At 30.7% G+C, this 25758-nt stretch overlaps 1 protein-coding gene across 2 annotated transcripts; it reads right to left on the reverse strand.

Annotated features, from left to right (window-relative positions):
• Window positions 1-1077: 1077 nt before the first annotated feature.
• LOC139521827 (junction-mediating and -regulatory protein-like) lies at window positions 1078-25695 on the reverse strand. 2 transcript variants are annotated; one of them, XM_071315470.1, is made up of 10 exons: window positions 25613-25695; window positions 22631-23548; window positions 20768-20849; window positions 19172-19262; window positions 17607-17772; window positions 16778-16947; window positions 15210-15296; window positions 13948-14043; window positions 6057-6606; window positions 1078-2827 (listed from the first exon to the last, which is right to left on the reverse strand). In XM_071315470.1, exons 2-10 carry the CDS (start codon window positions 23502-23504, stop codon window positions 2601-2603), a joined length of 2343 nt encoding a protein of 780 aa, XP_071171571.1. In that variant the 5' UTR covers window positions 23505-23548; window positions 25613-25695; the 3' UTR covers window positions 1078-2600. The 2 variants fall into 2 exon arrangements, with proteins under 2 accessions (XP_071171571.1, XP_071171572.1); XM_071315471.1 differs by having other exon boundaries at window positions 25552-25672.
• Between the last annotated feature and the right edge of the window lie 63 nt (window positions 25696-25758).

Genomic DNA, 25758 nt, shown 5'->3' on the forward strand with positions numbered 1-25758 from the left:
AACATTGAGAGTACTGTTTAATCAATGAATCTCTGTATTGTCTTGAACAATGAAATATATCTTTTTCTAAACATTGAGAGTACTGTTTGATCAATGAATCTCTGTATTGTCTTGAACAATGAAATATATCTTTTTCTAAACATTGAGAGTACTGTTTGATCAATGAATCTCTGTATTGTCTTGAACAATGAAACCACTGATTTGTCTTGAAAATTGAAACCCGACCACAACCTCATCATATGGATTAGTGATCAAAGCTTACATTGCATGATTAGGTGTGTTTGTCAGATAATGTTGGCTGTAAATCATCTATGTTCAGTGTATGGAATGATTTTAAGGTGTACATGTCAGTCAGGCCGGTTTCAACTAATCTTGACCTTTTCAAGATTAATTGGTCAATGTTGAATGTTGAAAATTGTGGTCTGTTTTGGCTAATATTTGAAGCATTTGGTCAACTATAGTTGATGTATAGAATGATTTTTAAGGTGTATATGTCCGACTAGCAGGTTCATATGACCTTGACTTTTTTTCATGATTAATTGGACGATGATTTAGTTTGTTGGTCTATTTCTCAGAAAACAAGAACAATAGGACATTTATATTTGGTGTTTTGAATGATCATAAGTTGTACATTTCTTTGTGTAAGGTTTCTTGTGACCATGACCTCATTATTTATCAAAATACTATAAGCAATTGGTTAACTATATTTGGTATATAGAATAATTGACTTTGAGTCCTTGATCTCAATTTCGTGGTTCATTAGTCACTGTCAAGTTATTTGTGGTTTGGTCTGTTTCGTAGGTACTATGAATATCATAAACTGTTAACACAAAAAATATGTCTGGCCTTTTTGTAAAAGAGGGTAGAAATTACCAGAGGGACATTCAAACTCATAGATTGAAAAATAAACTAACAATGCCATGGCTATTTTAAGGGATAGACAACCATTTTCATCTGTTGGTACGCTTATTTTCACTTTTGTACACAATTATTTCATGATTTTTGTTTTTGCAGATTATTCATTTTTTATTATGTAATTTTTGCTGCCATGACACTTGGAAATAGATGCTCAAATCATTTCATCAATCATAACTGTCTTTATTTTCAATATCACAGAAATTTCAATAAATAAATATTTTCTTGATTACAAACAATTATCAATTTCATATCTAACCAGTAAAATCACAAAACAAGTGTAATAAGTGTTCACACAACTGGGGAACAGATAATATAATGTGAACAAAGATAGATGTAATGTTAAAAACACAACACAAACTGTTTCTGTAAATGATAAACAAGTCAGGGATACCTGTAGTAATTATTTTAAAATGCTTCCAATGTCTATAATAGTTATGCTAGACATGAAGGATCATAATGGAATATGACCATAAGTGCTAGCTTTTATTTATATCAAAACATCTTCCCCACAAATTTCACACATATTTGACTGTAAAAATAAAATAGGTGATGTTGTTAAGTACAGGAAAAGATGTATCGCTGGCCTAATTTGGAACATCAGATATCTCAAACTTTGCCTTTAAATGATTTATAGATATAAATTATGAATATTTACTGAGATTAATAGGGAGTGTTGCAGAAACCATTTTTTAGTTTAGATATATATTAGTGAAAGAAAAACATGTAGCAAATGCCAGAATTACTTGAAACACAGAGGTGTTATTATGTTTCAAATAACTTTATACTGTTTAAAATACAAACATAAATGGATATTATAAGTTAAAATTATACATTTCTGTGGAAAATAAGACAAAAAACAACCTATTTGATTTATATTAGCGTCAAATAAATGAGTGTCAAAATTTTAGCAAAAGTTTTTAAGCAAGTCTGATATACCCCTAATAAACTTTCATATGATATCTATCCCTTTAAAAAATGTACAAGTTTGCAATGACCAGGCATACTGGACTATTACTATTTTAATGGTGTAAGAACTTTTAGTACCATTAAGGAATTCAATAATCACAGTTCCCCATTTTTCCTTTGTATATGAATTGTACAAAATCATAACTTATCATTATGATTAATGTGATACTTCAAGGAAAGTTTGAACATAAAAATATGCAATACTGTAAATTCAGAAATTATTGTTATATCTTAAATAAATGTGAAAAATGCAACAGTATCTGAGGTTCGCAATGATAAACTTGCATTCTCAATTTAACTACTGATTTTGCTTCTCATATTATTTGCAGTTAGATTCTGATTTTATCTTACATTTTTACCAGTAATCAGTGATTTGCAATAATAAAGGCACACATTAATTTTTGAATTTACATTTTACAGTAACCTATAGTATACATATAATGAAATTATATAAAGATAGGCGATCTGAACAGAAATTCAAACATAAATCTCCATGGACATATCTTAATCAATGACATTGTAACTTTCTGAATATACTTATTTTTCAGAAATTCATTAAAATTCAGTTTTATGTGAAATAGTCCAGTAACACAAAATACCAAGAATTTGATAGAGCAGAGTGCCTTCCTTACACCAAGGCATGATTTCCATTGCAAATTTCAGCAAAATTATTATTGGAAAAGCCAAAAAATAAAAAAAAATATGTACACACACATTTAATCAAATTCTCCATCATCACTGCTGTCTGATTCTGGTGAACTTTCTCTTGTGAACTTGTTGATATGATTGAGTCTATCGTGGAGAAGTTTCAAATGTGAATCACTGGGAGTAGTAAACTTTGAATTGTCAGCTGACTCAGAATCTGTGTCTTCTTTATGTTTTACTGGTCTCAGTTTTATACCATTTCTCACCATTTTTAATATGTTATCCATTGGATCAACAGCTGAAAGATGTAAAGTAATTATATGCAATGTAAAGTAATGAATATTCAAGGTAAAGTAATAATATTTAATGTAAGTAATAATATTCAATGTAAAATAATAATATTTAATGTAAGTAATAATAGTCACGGTAAATTAATAATATTTAATGTAAAGTAATGCTGCATTCACACGTAATTCAAATTCGATTCACATTAACTAATTTGAATTAGTTTAATTCTCATTCAAAATATTTTTCCTCCAAATGTAAATTCTAAATGGAATTGCAATGTGCGTCAAATTTGCTTTACTGTCCAAATGACGTTAACTTTTAATTGTATCAACAAAAACGGGTTTCTAATGCGAATAAGCCAATTCGAATCAATTCGTATTTAAAGAAAGAGTGTGTGAATGGGTTAAGCGAATTCGATTCGCATTCAATTTGAATTAAATGTACATGTGATCTAGGCATAATAATATTCAAAGTAAGTAATAATATTCAATGTAAAGTAATAATATTCAATGTATGTAATGAATATTCAATGTAAAGTAATAATATTTAATGTATGTAATGAATATTCAATGTAAAGTAATAATATTTAATGTATGTAATGAATATTCAATGTAAAGTAATAATATTTAATGTATGTAATGAATATTCAATGTAAAGTAATAATATTCAATGTAAAGTAATAATATTCAATGTATGTAATGAATATTCAATGTAAAGTAATAATATTTAATGTATGTAATGAATATTCAATGTAAAGTAATAATATTTAATGTATGTAATGAATATTCAATGTAAAGTAATAATATTTAATGTATGTAATGAATATTCAATGTAAAGTAATAATATTCAATGTAAAGTAATAATATTCAATGTATGTAATGAATATTCAATGTAAATGTGCGTATTGTTATGCGTTTACTTTACTACATTGGTTAGAGGTATAGGGGGAGGGTTGAGATCTCACAAACATGTTTAACCCCGCCGCATTTTTGCGCCTGTCCCAAGTCAGGAGCCTCTGGCCTTTGTTAGTCTTGTATTATTTTAATTTTAGTTTCTTGTGTACAATTTGGAAATTAGTATGGCGTTCATTATCACTGGACTAGTATATATTTGTTTAGGGGCCAGCTGAAGGACACCTCTGGGTGCGGGAATTTCTCGCTACATTGAAGACCTGTTGGTGACCCTCTGCTGTTGTTTTTTATTTGGTCGGGTTGTTGTCTCTTTGACACATTCCCCATTTCCATTCTCAATTTTAAAGTAATAATATTTAATGTATGTAATGAATATTCAATGTAAAGTAATAATATTCAATGTAAAGTAATAATACTCAATGTAAAGAAATAATATTCAATGTAAAGTTCTTAGACCACATTCATTCTGTGTAAGAAACCTATGCTGTGTTAACTATTTGATCACAATCCAAATTCAGAGCTGTATCAAGCTTGAATGTTTAGTCCATATTTGCCCCAACTGTGCAGGGTTCATTTTATTAAACTAGATACCCTAATGCTGATTGTGACCAAGTTTGGTTAAATTTGTCTCAGTAGTTTCAGAGGAGAAGATTTTTGTAAAAGTTAACGCAGGATGGACAACAGATGACGACGACGGTCGCAGAGTGATGAGAAAAGCTCACTTGGCCCTTTGGGGCAGGTGAGCTAACAAGTACAAGTAAACCAGTATTCAGTGAAACTGGAGGCTCCAAGTATCTTGTATGCTCACCTGTTATTTTGCATATAAATGATACAAAACTATTCATTGAAAAGAAAACAAGTGATTCAAAGGAGTAGGTCCGGTAAGGACCGATTTTGGCCTCAAATTTCAGGTTCATCTGACGAAAGATTTTGACCACTTTTTAAACACTTAAGTGTCTACTTTATTTGAATTAATTAGTTCATGGGAAAGATTTTAACTGATTTAAACATTTAAAACCATCCGATTCAAGCTCAAATATGAAAAATCTACCAAATATGCCGAAAAATGTCACTTTTCAGATGGTTTTTGGAAAAAATGGAAGTGGCCGCATCCGTGTTCATCCTCAACCTTTAAATATGGTATGTATTATCATCAAATACAACTTGCATTTCAATATTAAGATGAACACGAATGCGGCCACTTTCGTTTTACACGAAAACCGTCTAAAATTTAACTAAAATGCTAGAATTGTGAAGATTTCAGTAATTTAGCATGACTTGATGGTGCTACTACCGGATATATGTGCATTGTATTGTCAAAAACAGCCCATATTTATGTAGCAGAAGCATTCTACTGTCCAATAAATTACTAAAAGTTTACATTTTAACATTTTTGTAAAACTGTTATATTTTGGGGCCAAAAAGGGGTCTTACTGAACCTACTCCTTTGTCAAAATTTTGACTAATTAGTTGTTAGGAGTTGACTGATAATTTTGACCAAGTTGACTTATTTGAAGATCTTATTTTTTATTGTTTATTTTTGTTTGTTACAGGTTCAATCGGTCTTCTACAAATTCTGCATAAAAACCCCATATCGGTAAAAATCATTATTCTGAATAACAGTAACTCCTTTAGGTAGGGAGTCAACTGATAATTTCAGCTATTGTTGCTATTTTGTTGATTGATTTTGCTATTTAAGAGTTTATCTTTACTTTGTTTTTTTAAAGTGATGGCAACCGGTCTTACTGACTCTTTAGACCATATGAGCTAAAAAGCAGACATGATTTATTGTACTTTAGATGAAATGTTGTGTAGTTTATGTAGTTTTCAACAACCTAATACACATGATTATTCAATCAAAACACAGAAAATCATTAAAATTGCAAGGTAACTGACTTTAAATATTTATGCATATTTGTTAAAAATATGCATGTAGTTCAAAAGAAGCTAACTTTAACTTTTTTATAACCTCCCTTTAATGAGTTAACTTTTACAAATTGTGACTTGGATGGAGAGTTGTCTCATTGGCACTTATGCCACATCTTATTATATCTATTCAAAAGTTACCAAGATATTGCTTCACTATCCTACTCATACAACATCTAATTATATCTATTCAGAAGTTACCAAGATATTGCTTCATTCCTACTCATACAACATCTTATTATATCTATTCAAAAGTTACCAAGATATTGCTTCATTTCTACTGCAAATCAATGTGATGCATTGTAAATGAAAAAAAAATCATAAAAAAAAATTACTGTGTGACATTTAGAGGAAAAAATAATATATGAATATAAAAATTCCTTGCAGATTACATCAACATACCTTGTGGCTTTTCCTGAATTTCAACAGGCTTTAAAAGTGACTTTTTAGATAGCAGTGTTTTCAAGTCAGGCATTCCATTAGATGATGTTTCTGGTTGTCTTCCTTCCTTAGAACTCTTCTTTGTAACTGATCCTGCAGATGACAAAGGTGATGGCACCATTGGAGGAGGAGGAGGAGGTGGTGGTGGTGGTGGTGGTGGAGGGGGAGGAGGAGGAGGAGGTGCACCAGGAGGCGGAGGAGGAGGGGGTGGTACGGAAGCAGTAGGTTGTGATTGTACTGAATTAGCTGATGTTGGCGGAGAAGCACTTTTTTCACTGGATGATGATCCATTCCTCTTCTTCTCTAATGAATATCTGGGTTTTGGAGCTGGCTTATCACTATTTGTTGTCTTGGATTTGACAGGTATTTTAATTGTCTTTTGAGTGTTTGTAAGTGGTTTCTGTTTTTTAACTGGTGTCTCTGTTTTTTCAGCATTTTCTGAGGAGGGAGATTTCTTTTGACTTGGTGGTTGATATCTTGGAGGTTTAATGGTTTCAGGTGTTGGGAATTTCTGAAAAAAAAATAGTATTTATACAAAATATTGTTATTTTTCATATATTTCTCTCAATAAGATTAAATTTGATATTTTGACCACAATACTGATTTCAATAAAAATAAAACATAGCTGAAATTATGAGATTAAAAAAATAAAATGTGCCAATGCTAAAAAAAAATACATGAAAAAAAATCTTCTGCAATTCCACTAGTAATTTTCCTTAAACTAATCTTATCTCAAACTTTAACCAGATGCTCCGCAGGGCGCAGCTTTATACGACTGCAGAGGTTGAACCCTGAACGGTTGGGGCAAGTATGGACACAACATTCAAGCTGGATTCAGCTCTAAATTTGGATTGTGATTAAATAGTTGACACAGCATAGCTTTCTGACACAGAATGAATGTGGTCTAATGAACTTAAAAATTTTTTTTTGCCTTTGAGCAATTCACTATGCTGTTGAATATTAATCCTCTCAAAAAAATGTTTGAAGAAATTTTCTTTTTATTTATGAAATCTGAAATGAAAAAAATTGACCCCCCAATTTTTTTTTCACATCCCCCTTTCCCTTATTTCAAAACTGATCTCAATTCAAATTTCTAATGAAGTTTGCAACAATAACTACTCATTTAAATACATCATAAAATATTAAAATGTAAAAAAAGTGCTTGTTATCACTGAATGGTAAAGATTGTTTTAATCTATCAGTTGGTAGTAAAAGTGAATATACATTGTATATTGTATAAAACAATGATTTAAGTTGATTCAACTACTATTCTGGACAAAGAAAGATAACTCCAATTGAAATCCAATTGGAATTTCTTGCTATTGCACAATATTGTGCAATTAGATATTTCTTGCTATTGTGCAATACTGTGCAATTGAAAACATTTGCTATTGCACAATACTGTGCAATTGAAGATTTCTTGCTATTGCACAATACTGTGCAATTGAAGATTTCTTGCTATTGCTGAATATTGTGCAATTGAAAATTTCTTGCTATTGCACAATACTTAATATAATAATTTTGGATCCTGATTTGGACCAACTTGAAAACTGGGCCCATAATCAAAAATCGAAGTACATGTTTAGATTCAGCATATCAAAGAGGCCCAAGAATTCAATTTTTGTTAAAATCAAACTTAGTTTAATTTTGGACCCTTTGGACTTTAATGTAGACCAATTTTAAAATGGGACCAAAAATTAAGAATCTACATACACAGTTAGATTTGGCATATCAAAGAACCTCAATTATTCAATTTTTGATGAAATCAAACAAAGTTTAATTTTGGACCCCGATTTGGACCAACTTGAAAACTGGGCCAATAATAACCAGATGCTCCGCAGGGCATAGCTTTATACGACCGCAGAGGTTGAACCCTGAACGGTTGGGGCAAGTATGGACACAACATTCAAGCTGGATTCAGCTCTAAATTTGGATTGTGATTAAATATTTGACACAGCATAGGTTTCTGACACAGAATGAATGTGTTCTAATGAACTTAAAATTTTTGTTTTCTCTTAGAGCAATTCACTATGCTGTTGAACATTAATTATCCTCTCAAAAAAATGTTTGAAGAAATTTTCTTTTTTATTTATGAAATTTCAAATGAGAAAAATTGAACCCAATTTTTTTAATCACATCCCCCTTTCCCTTATTCCAAAACTAATCTCAATTAAAATTTCTAATGGAGTTTGCAACACTAACTACTCATTTAAATACATCATAAAATATTAAGATGTAAAAAAACTGCTTGTTATCACTGAATGGTAAAGATTATTTTAATTTATCAGTTGGTAGTAAAAAGTGAATATACATTGTATATTGTATATAACAAAGATTTAAGTTGATTCTGGACAAAGAAAGATAACTCCAATTAAAAAAAAATCTTGCTATTGTGCAATATTTTGCAATTAGATATTTCTTGCTTACTATTCTGGACAAAGAAAGATAACTCTAATTAAAAAAAAATTTGCTATTTCACAATATTGTGCAATTAGATATTTCTTGCCATTGCGCAATACTGTGCAATTGAAAAGACTTGCTATTGCACAATACTTAATATAATAATTTTAGATCCTGATTTGGACCAACGTGAAAACTGGGCCCATAATAAAAAATCTAAGTACATTTTTGAATTCAGCATATCAAAGAACCCCAAGATTTCAATTTTTGTTAAAATCAGACTAAGTTTAATTTTGGACCCTTTGGACTTTAGTGTAGACCAATTTGAAAACAGGACCAAAAATGAAGAATCTACATACACAGTTAGATTTGGTATATCAAAGAACCCCATTTATTCAATTTTTGATGAAATCAAACAAAGTTTAATTTTGGACCCCGATTTGGACCAACTTGAAAACTGGGCCAATAATCAAGAATCTAAGTACATTTTTAGATTCAGCATATCAAAGAACCTAACTGATTCATTTTTTGTCAAAATCAAACTAAGTTTAATTTTGGACCCTTTGGACCTTAATGTAGACCAATTTGAAAACGGGACCAAAAGTTAAGAATCTACATACACAGTCATGACAGTTAGATTCGGCATATCAAAGAACCCCAATTATTCAATTTTGATGAAATCAAACAGTTTAATTTTGGACCCTTTGGGCCCCTTATTCTGTTGGGACCAAAACTCCCAAAATCAATACCAACCTTCCTTTTGTAGTCATTAACATTGTGTTTAAATTTCATTGATTTCTATTTACTTAAACTAAATTTATTGTGCGAAAACCAAGAATAATGCTTATTTGGGCCCTTTTTTGGCCCCTAATTCCTAAACTGTTGAAACCAAAACTCCCAAAATCAATCCCAACCGTTCTTTTGTGGTCATAAACCTTGTGTCAAAATTTCATAGATTTCTATTCACTTAAGGGCATATCCAACAGTTTCAGGGGAGGTAATAACAAACGTAACCGTCGTCTATTGTTTCCCGCAATTTAACGTTGTTTCAACGACGTCATAACGGAATCACCATTGGCTATGGCCATCTGGCAAGGGCGGTTTCTGTCCTCAAAGGAAAGGGTACGACGGGAATCGGCAGAAAACTCATACAGAATATTAACAGAAATAGAAATAAAAGTCAAATCTTAAAAGATGTTGTCCTCTTGGTCCATTATAAAAGAACTGCAATTATCTTTATAATTATAGACCATACTCACTTAAGTTTCCGTTTTATTAAAATTATCTTCAATATACAGTACAGTAGAGAACAACGAGAACAAATGCGTAATAATTTATTTATTTCCATTAGAATGCAACACAAATTGTAATTAATTCATTATCAAACTTATCCGAGATTTTGTCATTCAGTATAGAAAACTGAAAGTTTGATTTGACTTGAGAAAGATTAAAAAAATTGGTCTCTTGAGAAAAATAAAATACGACATAATAACATGTATCATTGCATCTAGCATCTTACATCTAACTTTGCGTTGAAGTGCTAATATACAGAAGCTCTTTAAATGAAAAACGACAACGTAATAAAAAAAAAATGAAATAGGAAAACATTGTAATATATATACTGACATACAAGTAAAAAATATCTGACGATTTTAGTGTTTACTTATGTATGAGGAAATAAATATAATATAACAAACAAACAAAAACGGTGTAAGTCTTGATGCAAGTCCTGATTAATTACCAATCCCCTCTTAAAACCAACGGTTCTATAATAGGATAGGAAAAAACAGCCATCGAAATATCATAATCCAAAATTGGGGGGATGGGGGGGGGAGGGCGGAAGCTAATAGCTTAACTCAAGATTTTTATCATTATTCAACTTTATTCTAGTACGGCATACGTTTTACCGCTAGCAAACCCTTTGTTTTAATAATGTATCAATCATTTAGGGACGACATCAAAAGTTCAATGTAGGATAAAAAATAAAAAACTTAATTCACATAGTTTTTTCCCTGACACCCCCCCCCCCCCCCCCCCACTTAACTTAATTTGGGGAAAATTGATTCACCAATAGGGATATATGTAAAAATCGATTTTAGATATACAAAACTTGTAGAATTTTAACCCCCCCCCCCCCCCCCAAACTATTTGATTTAAGTTTTTTATCCTACATCGATCTTTTGACGTCGTCCCTTATTCAGATCCACTTTCGCCTCGTCGTAAATATGCGTGATATATTTGCCACTGGAGCACTGTCTTAAACAGTTTTCCAGTTTTGGTAAAAAAAAAATTATCGATATTTTATTTCTAAACGAAAATTTTTGAATTTCTTTCCGCATCTTTCTGTTTGAATTTATTTAATAATCAATAATAATATAGTTATATAGTAGTCTACATCAGTGGTTACATTGTATGCCGCAAAACTAGGTGGAGTTTATTCTCAAGTTATTGTCTTTCTGATCTGTTTTGTAAATTAAATGGTTTTTTCATGACATCTACAACTGCAAATGGCGCAACAGATGTGTTGAAATCAGCCATGTGACTTATTTGAAGATTCATGTGACATTTGTTGTGGTTAAGAGATCTTACTCAAGGTTCGAATATTCCATGAACCATTTATTTAGATGATTTTTACACGTACAGATACGCGAAACTCTCACCACACTATGCATAGGATATACGACATTTTTATTTCGACTAAACAAGGTTGTAAATTTATACATCCGAGCAGCTAAACGGCCGTACCCAATTATAGCAAAGATATACTGTCGGATGTGAGAAGTCCAGAGATGTGAATATTTCTATATCCTGTCCAATTAATCCTTTTGTTTTGAAAAAAGATTTTAAATGTATATAACATTAATTCGACAGCAACTGAACGACACATATAATTCAAAACACTAAGAGTCAACATACATATTTTTGTTAAAGCTAGAAGCCTATAAAGAATAAAAAGCACAAAACTGCAACATGAATAAATAATACAGTCAGTGAGTTTTTAGACAAGTATTTGGTTGCAAATTTCACTAGCTCTTTATTAACTTCGATTTGTGAAATTATAGACGGTGTAATATAAATCAGTGTAAGAAAAACACTGCATTGTAAAACTAACTGAATTGTCATCTAGTCCACATACTAGTTCATTATAAATAAGAAGATGCGATATGAGATATGAGTGCTATCGAGACAACTATCCAACAAAGTCACAGTGTATAAATACATTTGTCTGCCGTCGCAATGCCTTTGAAAAATTAGCGGGGAAATATAACGTTATTTCCCGAAACGTCTTTATTTTTGGCGCAATTTGTGAGGCTTACGGAAGGGATTTAGTAAACAATATCATATTTCTCGATTTTTCTCAAAAACGAGTACGGTGACAAATATTTTTCAAAACGTTATGACGTTCCATTTTTTTCAAATAATAACATATCTTACTTTGGCTAAATCGACACCGTTAGAAATATTTGAATAAATTAAAAATGTGCATTTCAAATGTTCATTTCTTGCCGTTGTTTGGGTCCATCATAACGTTTTTGGCTTTATTTTGAGTAAGACTTAATGCTTTAAATGGTAAAGTTAGATTTTTCTAACCATCTTGAATTATTTTGCTTTAATTTGAGCCCCATTATATAATTATATGTTGATTAAAAAATTATATTTATTTTTTTTAAATAAAAAACGTTTTTTACTCCAAAATTGCAAAAATATTCAATTTTCAGCAGTATTTTTTGAAAAAACGAAATCGACGACTAATATTTTTTTTGGCAAAATTTGATTCTATGTCAATTGAAGAATGAAATATCTTCAAGGGAAAAAATTCTCACCGTCAAAAATAAACTGTTGGATATGCCCTTAAACTAAAGTTATAGTGCGAAAACCAAGAAAATGCTTATTTGGGCACTTTTTGGCCCCTAATTCCTAAAATGTTGGGACCAAAACTCCCAAAATCAATACCAACCTTCCTTTTGTGGTCATAAACCTTGTGTTAAAATTTCATAGATTTCCATTCACTTTTACTAAAGTTAGAGTGCGAAAACTAAAAGTATTCGGACGACGACGACGCAGACGACACCGCCAACGTGATAGCAATATACGACAAAAAATTTTCAAATTTTGCGGTCGTATAAAAAATCTAAGTACATTTTTAGATTCAGCATATCAAAGAACCCCAAGGATTCAATTTTTGTTAAAATCAAACTAAGTTTAATTTTGGACCCTTTGGACCTTAATGTAGACCAATTTGAAAACGGGACCAAAAATTAAGAATCTACATACACAGTTAGATTCGGCATATCAAAGAACCCCAATTATTCAATTTTTGATGAAATCAAACAAAGTTTAATTTTGGACCCTTTGGGCTCTTTATTCCTAAACTGTTGGGACCAAAACTCCCAAAATCTATACCAACCTTCCTTTTATGGTCATTAACCTTGTGTTTAAATTTCATAGATTTCTATTTACTTATACTAAAGTTATGGTGCGAAAACCAAGAAAAATGCTTATTTGGGTCCCTTTTTGGCCCCTAATTCCTAAACTGTTGGGACCTTAACTCCCAAAATCAATACCAACCTTCCTTTTGTGGTCATAAACATTGTGTTTAAATTTCATTGATTTCTATTTACCTAAACTAAAGTTATTGTGCGAAAACCAAGAATAATGCTTATTTGGGCCCTTTTTGGCCCCTAATTCCTAAAATGTTGGGACCAAAACTCCCAAAATCAATCCCAACCTTCCTTTTGTGGTCATAAACCTTGTGTTAAAATTTCATAGATTTCTATTCACTTTTACTAAAGTTAGAGTGCGAAAACTAAAAGTATTCGGACGAAAACGACGACGACGACGATGCATACGACGACGATGCATACGACGACGCCAACGTGATAGCAATATACGACGAAAATTTTTTCAAATTTTGCGGTCGTATAAAAATTATTGACATTCATGCTGCCACCAGAAAAAGGCCCTTCCAAGTTTCACTGTTTCAACTTCTTGTAAAGGAGACAAAAACTAAGTGGAAATTTGTAAGTAGACTAAAACATATTGTATCCCTTTATTTGTAGCATGTATAGAAATTTTTCAAATAAAGTGCATTCTAATGAGGCAGATAATTATCCCAGAGATAAAACCTATAATGTAATATAAAAGGGTGGCCATGACAATATAAAAGTTTAATTGGGGGCTATGGAAATTTTTCAAAATAATTAATTAGAAGGAGCTGCGTATGTCCTCTGGGAACAAAATCTATGCTGAACTTGAAAGGGTTATCAAGGTTATTTAAAATAGATTTTGTTAAGGGATGGGATCTGAACAAGGATTCAAATTTTGGTTCACACAATCTCAAGTCATTTTCAGGCGACTTGAAAGTTGTGATCCTTTTTTCAAACTGTTGAATTCATACTACATTCACGCCATTGCATTTCACAGAAGTAAATTATGAGAATTAAAATCTTACAACTTTGTGCATTTTTATTCTGTCTATTGCTTTCATTCTCTCTTCTACAATAAAATCAGCCTTCCTTGACGTGTCTTCCTTTTTCTGATCAATTTTCTAGAAATGGAATTAAAGTAAAACTAATATGATGTACGGTATAGCAAAACTTACAAAAAACATAAAATGAAAATATAGACCTGAAATAAATGTATCATAATTTGTTGAAAATAAGAACTATACGATAAATGACACCAAGGACAAAAGATCATTATAATTGAGTAATGAACAAAAATGAATTGTTATGTTAAAGCTCTATCATGATTAATGCATGTTTTGCCACTTCTAAGAAAATTTATCTTTCTTATCTTTCATTTCAACTTCTATAGTACTAATTAATTTTAATGTCCACTAAACTATTATCATGGTGGGTGACCCCTGTCTCACTGACATTAGGTTTTAATTTCAAACATAATTCACTTGTTTTTTCCTGATTCCAAGTCAAAGGGCACTGATTAATTTTGTTGTTGGTTTTCCATCTTTGATGGTTATACAATGACCCTTTTTTTCATAAAGTTGTGTTGTTGGGTTATGCAGTCTCATTGACAGATAATTTTTTTAAAAGTATTAGAATTTCGTATATATATTAGACCAGACACCATTCAATTATATATCAAGATGACCTCTAAAGACTGCCAATGGTCATACAACCCGACATAAACTTTTCCATGTTGATATTCTTGTCTTTTTAATGAATTAGCCACATGATAAACACATACACACCCATCTCTTCTAAAGGTCAAATTAAAAAGGTTACATGAATAAGGATTCAAATATTTGAATCATTGTCTTGCAAGTTAATAATACACCATTGATATTGTTTTAAAAAATTGAACCAAACTACTTTTGGATAATTTGTAGCTAAAGTCCCTTAAACAATACATGTTGTACATGCTTTTAAGGTTAGTGTTTGGTTGGTAGACACATTAGTGATTATCTGATATAGTCTTGCAATATAAAAAAATTCTCCAATATCATTTTAAAAGGTTTTCAAAGGCAATTGTAAAATCTTTTTCATTGTTGTACTAGTAATTCTATTAAAATTAAACTACACAAGGAAAATTAAATTAGATTATATTTTTGTACAGTTCATATGTACTCAATAAGACTAATAAAAGCTGCATGAATAATTTAGGGTCATATAAATATTCCCCAGTGAAAAACAATTATTTCTCATTCCTAGCAACATTTTTCACTGACATTGAAAGAAACGATCAGTAACATACAGTTTGTACTGCATGGTGTTGTCGAAATTTTTCTTCTTCTTCAATTTTCTTTTCTTTCTTCGATTTTCTTTGCCTTTCTAGTGCAGTCTATAAAAACAAAACAAAATCTATTACATTAAATCATTTTAATAAAAGCAATTAGAAATATTCTTTATTTCCATATATACATGCAAATCAAAAACATCTACCGGTAATTTCATTTATCAAATTTATCTGATTTTTTCATTATCTAATGCTTTAGTCATGGTATACTATCTTGGTAATAGACAAGCCTGGATGTATTTCTGAAGGAAAATATTCCAAGAAACATTCCAACAAAGTTTTGATTTCTATTGTTCAATTGATTCTTTTTCTGCTGTTTTTTTGTTTTGAATTTTCTTATTTCAGTCATGCATCCAAACATATTTTAACAAGCAGAACACATAAATACATAAATAAATACCACGACTTCTTACAGCAGAACATTTAACAAAAAGAATGGAATTATCAAATCAATTCATTAAAAAAGTTTCTAGTGGTGGCATACAACTTTTAGACAGAATAATTACAACCGATGAAAGCTGGTTTCATTACTACGATTCGGAAACTAAACAACAGTCAAGTCAGTGGAAAAACTATAACTCACCACCACCAAAGAAGGCAAAGATAACCAAATCAATTGGAAAGAATATGTTCATTCTCTTCATGGACCGGAAAGGAATGATACTGACACATGCTGTACCCCGTGGCCAAACTGTTAATAATCTGATTACTACTCCAAGGTATTTAACATAATATTTCCTTTTAAAAATAATGAATGATCTAATATTTATAATTAAACCTTGATAAAAAGAAATATACAGTTTGAAAAGGTGTATATCAAGGAATAAAAAATTTATTTAATTTAGATGCATTCAATTAAAAGTCTGTTTATTTTGTACTTTCAGGTACTGAGGCGAGATTTGGTCCAAGCTTTGAGAAAGAAACGCCCTTATTTAGCAGCCAACATAGATCAAGTGATATTACACCAAGACAATGCACCGGCCCGCACTTCTAAAAACCTAGTCTAAAAATTGATTTACTTGGATTCGAATGTCTGAAACATCCTCCATATAGTCCTGACTTAACGCCAATGGATTTTGCGGTATTCCCGCATATCAAATCTTTTCTCGGTGGACAAAGGTTCGACGATTTATCTGAACTAAGACAGGAAGTAATGAACATAATCTTAAATATGAAAACAGAAAAGTTTGAGAAAATATTTGATGACTGGGTAAAAAGATGTAAAAAATGTGTTGCTTTGAAAGGAGACTACGTTGAGAAAAGTTAAAATGATGGGTCGTCAAACGTCAGAATGTCGGAAATATTTGTTTTGGTGCATCGGGTGAGAGTTGCTTATGATTTTTGAATTGATGAAAATACGATTATTCTAGCAGGTACTGAAATAAAATTGTGTAAACTTAATCAGTAAATCATGAAATTTGTTACATACTTGTTTTATTTATTTCGGACGGGTAAATAATATTTTATTGAGATTGTCCTCAAACTATACGGACAACCCTTGTACTGCTGAAAATAACCCAACTTACCTTCTTATTCCTCAAAGTAGCCCTCTTTTTATTGATAGCTGTCATTTTTCTCCTAATGGTATTTAAATCACTATTACTGTTAAAAGATGATATTTGTTCTTGGTCTTCATCAGGGCTTATCTGTGAACTGTCCTCAACAGCATCATAAAATACAATCTCGTCTTCCTTGGCTAAAATATTTTATACAATTACTATAAAATAAGTCAGAATACTTATTCTTCTGAATATGAATGTATCAAGTCAGGAATATATACTGTAGTCTGTAAATTCAGAAATTATTGAGATATTTTTATTATTTGAAAAAATGCGACAGGATTATAATTGCAATGTCAATGATTTAAAATCACATTTTGAAATTTTTTATATGAATTAAACAGGATTTTCCTCAATATTGCAAACATTGAAATCGCATTTTAGTCTAAAATGAAAAAATTGTGATAATAAATGCATGGATTAATTTCTGAATTTCCAGTATATATGAAATTTTTGTTCCCTTCCTTGCGCTAGCTATATATAGTTTCTACAGTCTAAAGTTTGATTTTGTCAGGTTTAATGGACTTTCCTTCCTTTTTTTCTTTTTTTTTTTAAATTTTCCTTTGAAAATCCGTATTTATCGTTATACTTTTTTTTTGGTGCTTCTTCCTTGATAAAATAAATTTTAGATATAATGTTATCAGTCAGTAATTTCAGTTACAATTTGCTTTTATATTAACTTCATTTATAGTTTATCTGACCAACAGAGGGCCAAGGATAATTGAGGCATGGAAGGTTACCCCATATCCTTTCTTTTCTTATAAGCCTCCTTTCCTGAAACCCTTCATTCATTTACCTTTCAGATTTTTCTTTAATGCCTCCATTTTTGCTTGACAGATCTTCTCTTCTTCATCTAGAATTTTCATGTGTTGTTGGCAAATCTTGATATGCCATTCATATGCCTTGGTTTCTAACTTTTCCAACTGTTTTTGTACATTAGGAGTTTCATCTAAACTTGCTATCTGTAAAACATATAATACAAGTGGGCATTTATTTAAAATGCTTATAAGGTCAATGGAAAAAAACTAAAATATGTATGAGATTTTTTGTATTTATTATAGGGCATATTTAGGAATACATGTACTACATCATATTCCAAGATAGGTTCCTCTTTTTACAACAAAAGCAAATAATTTAATTTTGGATGTAACGCGTCTTCTGATTGGCTGACATTATTTTGTTATCAGCCCATAGACATAATTTAGTCATGTGAACGTGACGTCATCAACATTTTTTCATGGTTTTCTACGGTTTAAAATGGATTTTACAATTAAATTATAAGAAATGACTGTAATATTTTTTCTGTCTATTCGAAATAACATAAAAAATAAGGTGCACACTGTTGAATAACCCTCTATGCGCGTTATTCAGTGTGCACCAAATTTTTTATGTTATTTCTTCATAGACAGAAAAAATATTACAGTCATTCCTTAAATGATTTGAGGTACTGAAAAAGGGTCCAATCTTATTTATTTAGCAAATTAGAGAAACTTTAATTCATTTTTTTTACATTTAAATGTTTTTTGACTGCAGGCATTTGTGGCAACCATTGAGATTTCTTGGTCAAGGATTTCTATCGCAGATAGATAGATCTTTTCAAAATTAGCATTAACAAATCTGACTTAAACTTTGAAGATCATTTGGTTATTTCAAAGTTTTTCAGATTTTAAATGCAACCAATATGCCTTCCCATTTCCCAATCAAAACCTGAAAACTTACATCAATCATAGGAGTTGCATCTCAAACATGTATGATCAATAACTTCAAATGTCTATAATTTAAATTGAAACAATTTACCTTGCCTGTATATTCTCAAAAAAACAAACAAACATACCGGTACATACGCTGTGACTGTCTATCATACAACTACAAAAACTTTGACAACAGATATAAAATAAGAAGATTTGGTATGATTGCCAATGAGACAACCCTCCACAAGAGACCAAATGATGCAGAATTAGAACTTGTTTATACAGTAATTACAACTCATACCAACTTCCTAACGGAAAAAGTGTACCTGCATTATTTTTTCCCTATATGAAAGCTAAACAAACCTATAATCTTTATCCGGATTCCTAAATTTTATAGACTTTTTATGTATGAAAAATATCAGTCAAATCCAATTTCTTGAAAGAATATTTACAAATTAAATATAGGTTTAGAAATTTTATACTAATTTGTAGGTGCTTGAGGTTAAAATAGTACCAATCTCATAAACATTAAAATTAAATCATGGGACAGCCCTAAGCAAGCAGCATCATCATTCCCATTCAAAATGGGTCTTTGTTTACAAAAATTATAAAAAGTGTCCTAGCATCTACAGGATGCAATGTACTTTCTGTGATACAAGGACAAATTTACCTCTTCAAAAACCTTATCTTTTTCTAGAACCAATAACTTCTTTTCACTATTCAGTAAATGCAGCCTCTCTGTACTCAATTCTTCTTGTATCCTAGAATATAAAAGTGGTGAATAAAGCAAAAGAAATTCTAATCTATCTCTTTTTGAAAGAAAAATATTACATTTTTGTAAGTCCATAATGTTATTTACAATAGAAACAAATACACTTATCATGTCAAATATATGAGAAAAAAAAAATTTGACAAATTTTTAGAAAAATCTATAATAAATATCCTGGTTATTTTTATTTTTTTATAATGAATTTTCTTTATTGTAACAAATAGATTAGCACAACATGTATGAACAAAGGTATACAGAATGACATTTTCACACAAAGGAAGTATTAAATAATAAAACAACAATTGAATATATATGATGGTGCAATAATAGGTTGAAAATAAATAAATATCTTATAACATTGAAATCTTACGTGTTCTTGCAATATATATAAGTGGTGTTTCAATCAAATTTTAACATTTATTATTTATTCTATGATAGGGGCCCAGGGACTCCAGTATTTGTTATATTCCTCTACAGAGAGGTTTTTAAATGAAATGTATTTTTCTAAGTTCAAGTGTTCCTTTAAATAGTTTTTTAAAGCATTTAGATTTGGCAAAACTTCTTGTAGTTTTGTTCTGTAAATGTAATATTTTGAAAGTAGAATAATCTTATTTTTAACAAAATTCAATTTAACATTTTCGTAGATACCAAATAAAATAATCATAATATTCAAAGGCAGTTCAATATTTGTCATTTCAAAAATCCAGATGTTAAGTGAATGCCAGAAACTGGCAACCATTGGACAGCTCCAAAATAAATGTTCTATGGTCTCTGGTCCTTCTTTACAAAATGTACATATGTTGTTGCTATTTATTTTCATCTTGTAAAGTAGTGAATTAGTTCCCAAAATTCTATGGATAGTTCTATATTGGAACCAGCAAAGCTTAGTGCTTTTACTATATTTTGTACACGAAGTGTGCATTTTTTTCCAGTTAATACCAGTCATATTAAGATGGTTCTCCCATTTTTCCTTTGCAGCAAATGTAACATATTTTTCATTCAATACTTTGTACATTTCCCTTGAACCTTTTTTTGATTCAAAAAAGATACTTATGTTAAAAGGTAGTATTGCATGAATTTTTTTCTCCTTTACTTCAATATGAATCGTGTTTAACCACTCATTAAGCGAGTGCGCTATTCCATAATAATGTAAAATATTTGGCCTAAATTGATATAATTGTTGGAAATTTTGAAATGACATAACTTTGCCCTGGTCATCTAACAAATCTTGTACTATCCTGGTTATTTTATTACACCTATCTTAATCATGCATTTCTACTTTGCACAGAAAAATCCAAAGGACTTTCCATTTCAAATTTGTCTTGCTGTTCTGTATTTTTGTTATTTTTATTTTCAAATATCATCTATTTCAAATCTACTGGTATTTATTTCCTAATCATTTTACAATAATACTTTTTAGTAAAGACTTAACATACACAAATGCAAAAGTGTCTCATATTAGGTCTAATTCATAGGTTAAAAGCACGAAAAACTAACCTGAGTAGTCGTTCAGATCCTATCAATTCAAAAGCAGTTTTTCCATACGACTTTTTATCTTCTAACATTCTACTGAGCATGGCTAAACGAGGGAATATAACATTATATTACATTTGTAGGTATAACAGTCTTAATGGTCTCATGGTGGTGTGTTAACATTGAATGCATGAACCTAAGCTGGTTTAAAGGAAAAACATCAAGAATATGAAATGAAATTTTTCTTCTATACTATGGGAATGGCTTGTCATCTTGTTATCTTGTATACTGTTTCCTTGTAAAAAAAGTATGTTTTTCTAATTCAATGACTCCTATGACATTAACTCATTCTAATAATCTTTTAATAAATCTGCATATCAAATAAGCCAGTAGATATTATGTAATGCATCAATTCATGAAGAGATCAAGGTGATATTTTATCAGTAATTTTGAAATAGAGAAATAAAAAATAAAATATATGGGGAATGTGTCATGCCCCCGCTAGCATATAACTTTATAAAGGGACATAACTCAAGAACTGTAAAAGTGAAGCTGCCAAAATTTGAACTTAAACTGAGTTTAGTGGTATGTAATAAATTAAGTTGAGACATGCTTAAGTTAAGAGAACAGAACCGAAAAAGTTTAGCATTTTTTTCCATTTGTTAAGGGGCATAACCCTAGAATAGTATTCCAAGTGCTTGTAAGCACTGAATAGTAAAGATTGCTTTAATTTATCAGTTGGTAGTGAAATTGAATATTGCATTGTATAAAGCATTGGTTTAAGTTGATTCAACTACTATTCCAGACAAAGAAAGATAACTCCAATTTTCAAAGAATATTTTAGAAAGCATTGATTGTAGTTGAATCAGCTATAACTATGGACAAAGGAAGATAACTCCAATTTATAAAAAAAATTACTTGATTGATATTTTTGAAATTTTTCAGCAATTTTTCCATTTGAAAAGGGCATAATTCTATAAAAGTAAAAGTGACAGTACCAAAATTCAAACTTGATATGTATATTGTAGTAATAAGCATTGTGTAGAAGTTTCATAACATTTGGTTGAGGCAAACTTAAGTTAGAGAATGGAAACGAAAAATTTAGAAATTTTTCCATTTGTAAAGGGGCATAACTCTTAAACTGGGGTAAAAGTGTCGCAACCAAAATTCAAACCTGATCTATATATAGTGGTAATAAGCATTGTATATAAGTTTCATACCATTTGGTTGAAGCAAACTAAAGTTAGAGAATAGAAACCAACTTTGGGATGTATGTACGGACAGACAAGGATACAACTTAATGCCCCCTCTGCTCCGGCTGGGGCATAAAAAATTGTAAAACAGCCAATAAAATTACAAATCATTTGAAAATGTCAAAATGTTACATACTTGTTTTTCATTCATTTTTTGGTACATTAATTGGGTCTTTAGTTTTCTCTCATTTGAATTGTTTTTCATATGTGATTTCGGGCCTTTAATAGCTGACTATGTGGTATGGTCTTTGCTCACTGTTGAAGGCTGTGCAGCGACCTATAGCTGTTAATTTCTGGATCATTTGGTCTCTTGTGGAGAGCCATTAGCAATCATATATACCACATCTTCTATTCTTATAAAATTATCTTAATTGGAAGCCAAACAACATAGATTAAGATTTTGTCTAAATACATGTATGAATAAATTGAGATGAATTTATACCTCAATAGTTTACCATTTTGGTAGACAGATAAAAATAAGCAGTGTAACTGGATCCTACATGTATCTTTTCATATTAAATCATCTTCTGCAGGATGATAAACTTCATTGAACAATTTTTTTTTAAATTCCCAAATATTTGCTGTCCATTTAAAATTCTACATGTACTTGTCTATTTAAGGCAATTCTATTTACCTTGATATATTTGGCAACTTGTACTATAATACTTTATGTATAACTGTTGAATATTTTCCATGGCCTGTTCTAATTGTGTTTGCCATTCAGAAAATATAGTAGCATATTGTCTTTTGAACCTTTCACCAAGATCAGAATTCTCTAATTGTTCTTTAGCTTCTGCTACTTTATAACGAGATATGGCTCTCAGGTCCAGAAATGGCTGTTGTTGATAGTTATATAACACAGCTAAACACTCATGCAGCTTCATCACAGCATCGTCTTCACTTTCATAGACATCTTTCATGTCATGCATATTACTGGCGTTTGTCCTTAAAAATATTACATTTTTCAACCTTTCTTCACATTTTAAGACTTCATCTTCAAGATTTTGTCTTCTTAGTTCACTCATATTGTCAAAATATTCCCTTGTGTCGGGTTCTTCAAATAATGTAGTCATTAGTAGATGCTCTTTACATATTTCTAATGCCCTGACAAAGTATTTCTCCAGTTGGCAACAAATTTCTTCATAGTCATAATCAGGGCCTGTGTATCCTAGATACGCCCATAAGGAACGAGGTTCGTCAGGTAATGGAGGTAGATATGACAAGAGGGATGGTTGAATCAGACACAATATGTCATGAATTGCCTTGAGTTCACTGAACGAAAACATGCCACTTCTACTTTCACTGTCCTCTATGTCACTAGCCACTCGGTTGTGTTGGCGACATGTGATGGCAACTTTTCTATAGACATCATTCCAACTGACCATGAAAATAAAACGTTTGGAAGATTCTGCATCAGTATTAAAGAGACCTGGTTTAACTGGTACCCAGTCCTCTAAACTATCCATTTGACAAGTGTCTTCCATCATTGCACGTTCATAACTATACATCTTTATAAGGTTTATTGATCATTTCATTATAGGCCTCAAATATACTACAAAATGTGAAAGGAAATAAAGATATCATATAAATTATTAAAAGATAAATTTATATTTTTTATATTGTTTTTATTTCGTTATAATTACATTAGATGTATGTTTCATTATAATACGTTATTCTGAATGGCTAACTAGTAATCTCGTGATATTCCTTAATCAATTGCACTACACAATGCAACTTTTCATTCATTATGACACGAGGTCCCACAATAAAGTGCACAGGTAAATGAAATAAAAACATGACAAAAGGTGTGTTTTCATGATCCTATAGGTAAAAATGTAATTATAAGTATTGAATGCTTTTTTTTTGTAACTTTATAGGATTGTAAAAGCAATGACCGTGCGCACATTTTAAGTATGAAGCGCTTCTGCGCTTCATACAAAATGTACTTCGGTCAAAGCTTTTACACCCCAATAGATTTACAAAAAAGAGCATTCAATTCTTAAATAAAATACTGTTTATAGTAAAGATAAAACATAGTCAAAGTATTAAAGGAGGCAAACTATTCTTCTGTTCAAAAGCATTTCTTACCACTTATCTATAGAAAATATGAAATAAGTGACTAGTAAAAAATAATGTTTATCTAATTCTTAAACTAACGCATGAATATACATGTATCATAAACTTAGTCTTCTGTGCACTATTTTATCATTTTTTACGCAAACATATGGTTTGATTGTCAATTTTTTTTTCTCTCTGTCTGTTATGATGTGAAAATATGGCAGCTCATTTATTGTGGTGTTTTAGTCTGTAGTTTACTGATTTTCACCTTATAGTAAACAATCAACAAAGAAGCATGGCTATTGAGCATGTGTGTAACATGTTCAATCAGATAATAGTGCATTTTAGTGACTGATCCATACATATTGCGATCACCGGATTTTTACAAGAAGGGTCACGCTAAGGTTCCTTGCATACATAAAATATGGCTGCGAATTGCTTCCTGGAAGCAAGCAATTAAAAAAAGTAAACTTCTTCTAAATGTGGACAAATTAAAGATTTTTCAGAAAAAAGTATATGTACATAAGTTTAATAATGAAAACTATCCATTTAGTTACAAAAAAACATATGCATCATTTTTTTTTAAATTTGAGGTTTCATATGACTTTAAGTACAGTTTCATCCAGGTCTATTTTAGAATTCCAAATAGTGTCATATTAGTTTTTCATATACATGTATTGTTTTTACATAAAAATTCAAAATACCACTTTAGAAAAGCTTCGAAAGAGTTGTTAATAACTAAGAGAACTACTACTCTCAGATCTCATTCTGTACTTAGATTTTTTGTTGTGGAAATGAATGTTTAATTATCCTACAATGTCCAGTCTGCTTTTGGTAAATGCTTTTTATTGATCTGATAAGTTAAACCCTTTTCATCAGATTTTTATTGTTTGTTCTTACTGATACACCACAGTCCAGGTTAGGTGAGGGTTCAACCCTGCCACATTATGTATGCGTCTGTCCCAAGTTATTTAGGAGTCTGTAATTCAGTTGTTGTTTTTTGCTGCAGACTTTTGTAGCCTTGCAAACTGATCATGTGTACATATTGATGTCAACCCCCAATTTTAATTAAAGACGTAAGACATCCGACGGTTCAAGTTGACTTTATACATATTCCGAGTTGACTTATTGACTGTGCAAGTTGTCTTCTTAGATGGTCTCAGTTGTGGACAGACTGACAAGTTGCATGTCAAGGTGAACGTGCTTGTGTGAAAGTGCTTAAGTGCCCCCCCCCCCCTTTATTTAGATACTAGAAAATAGAATTCTGAACCAAAACACTGTAAAAATACAATATTGTTTTCATTACGATAGACAAAGGGTCAATTAAGCAGAAGTGATCTTAACAGTTCATTCCAATCAGTTTGATACTACACTGCAATGATTTAAAAGTACATATTTTGAAATGTGTAACCATCATATGACTGAAATAATCCGATTATATTTTGACTTGATAAGGTCAAATTTCAAATTGTCTAATGGTGTCTTGTTGATAGTTACTATATATTTGTATATTTTGATGTGTTTTAAGATGTCTTGATTTACTCTGGTCTTTGTTCACCTTTTTGTTTAGATGTCTTTCAGGGAAAATGATGTAAACATAGGAAGAACTTGTTTCAACAAATAGGCGTACGCGTAAGACCGGGCTACTCTTGAGGCCCCTCAAGGGAGTGTCTAAGTAATCACATAATCACATTTTTTTTAAAC

Source organism: Mytilus edulis, chromosome 4 (genome assembly GCF_963676685.1).
Source record: "Mytilus edulis chromosome 4, xbMytEdul2.2, whole genome shotgun sequence".
NCBI lineage: Eukaryota > Metazoa > Mollusca > Bivalvia > Mytilida > Mytilidae > Mytilus > Mytilus edulis.

Coding starts and splice junctions, on each gene's coding strand:
- LOC139521827 (XM_071315470.1), bottom strand. CDS start 23,504: ATGTATAGTTATGAACGTGCAATGATGGAAGACACTTGTCAAATGGAT. Junction 19,263..20,767: donor GGATCTGAACGACTACTCAG/GTTAGTTTTTCG, acceptor TTTATATTCTAG/GATACAAGAAGAATTGAGTA. Junction 15,297..16,777: donor CTACTTTGAGGAATAAGAAG/GTAAGTTGGGTT, acceptor TTGTTTTTATAG/ACTGCACTAGAAAGGCAAAG.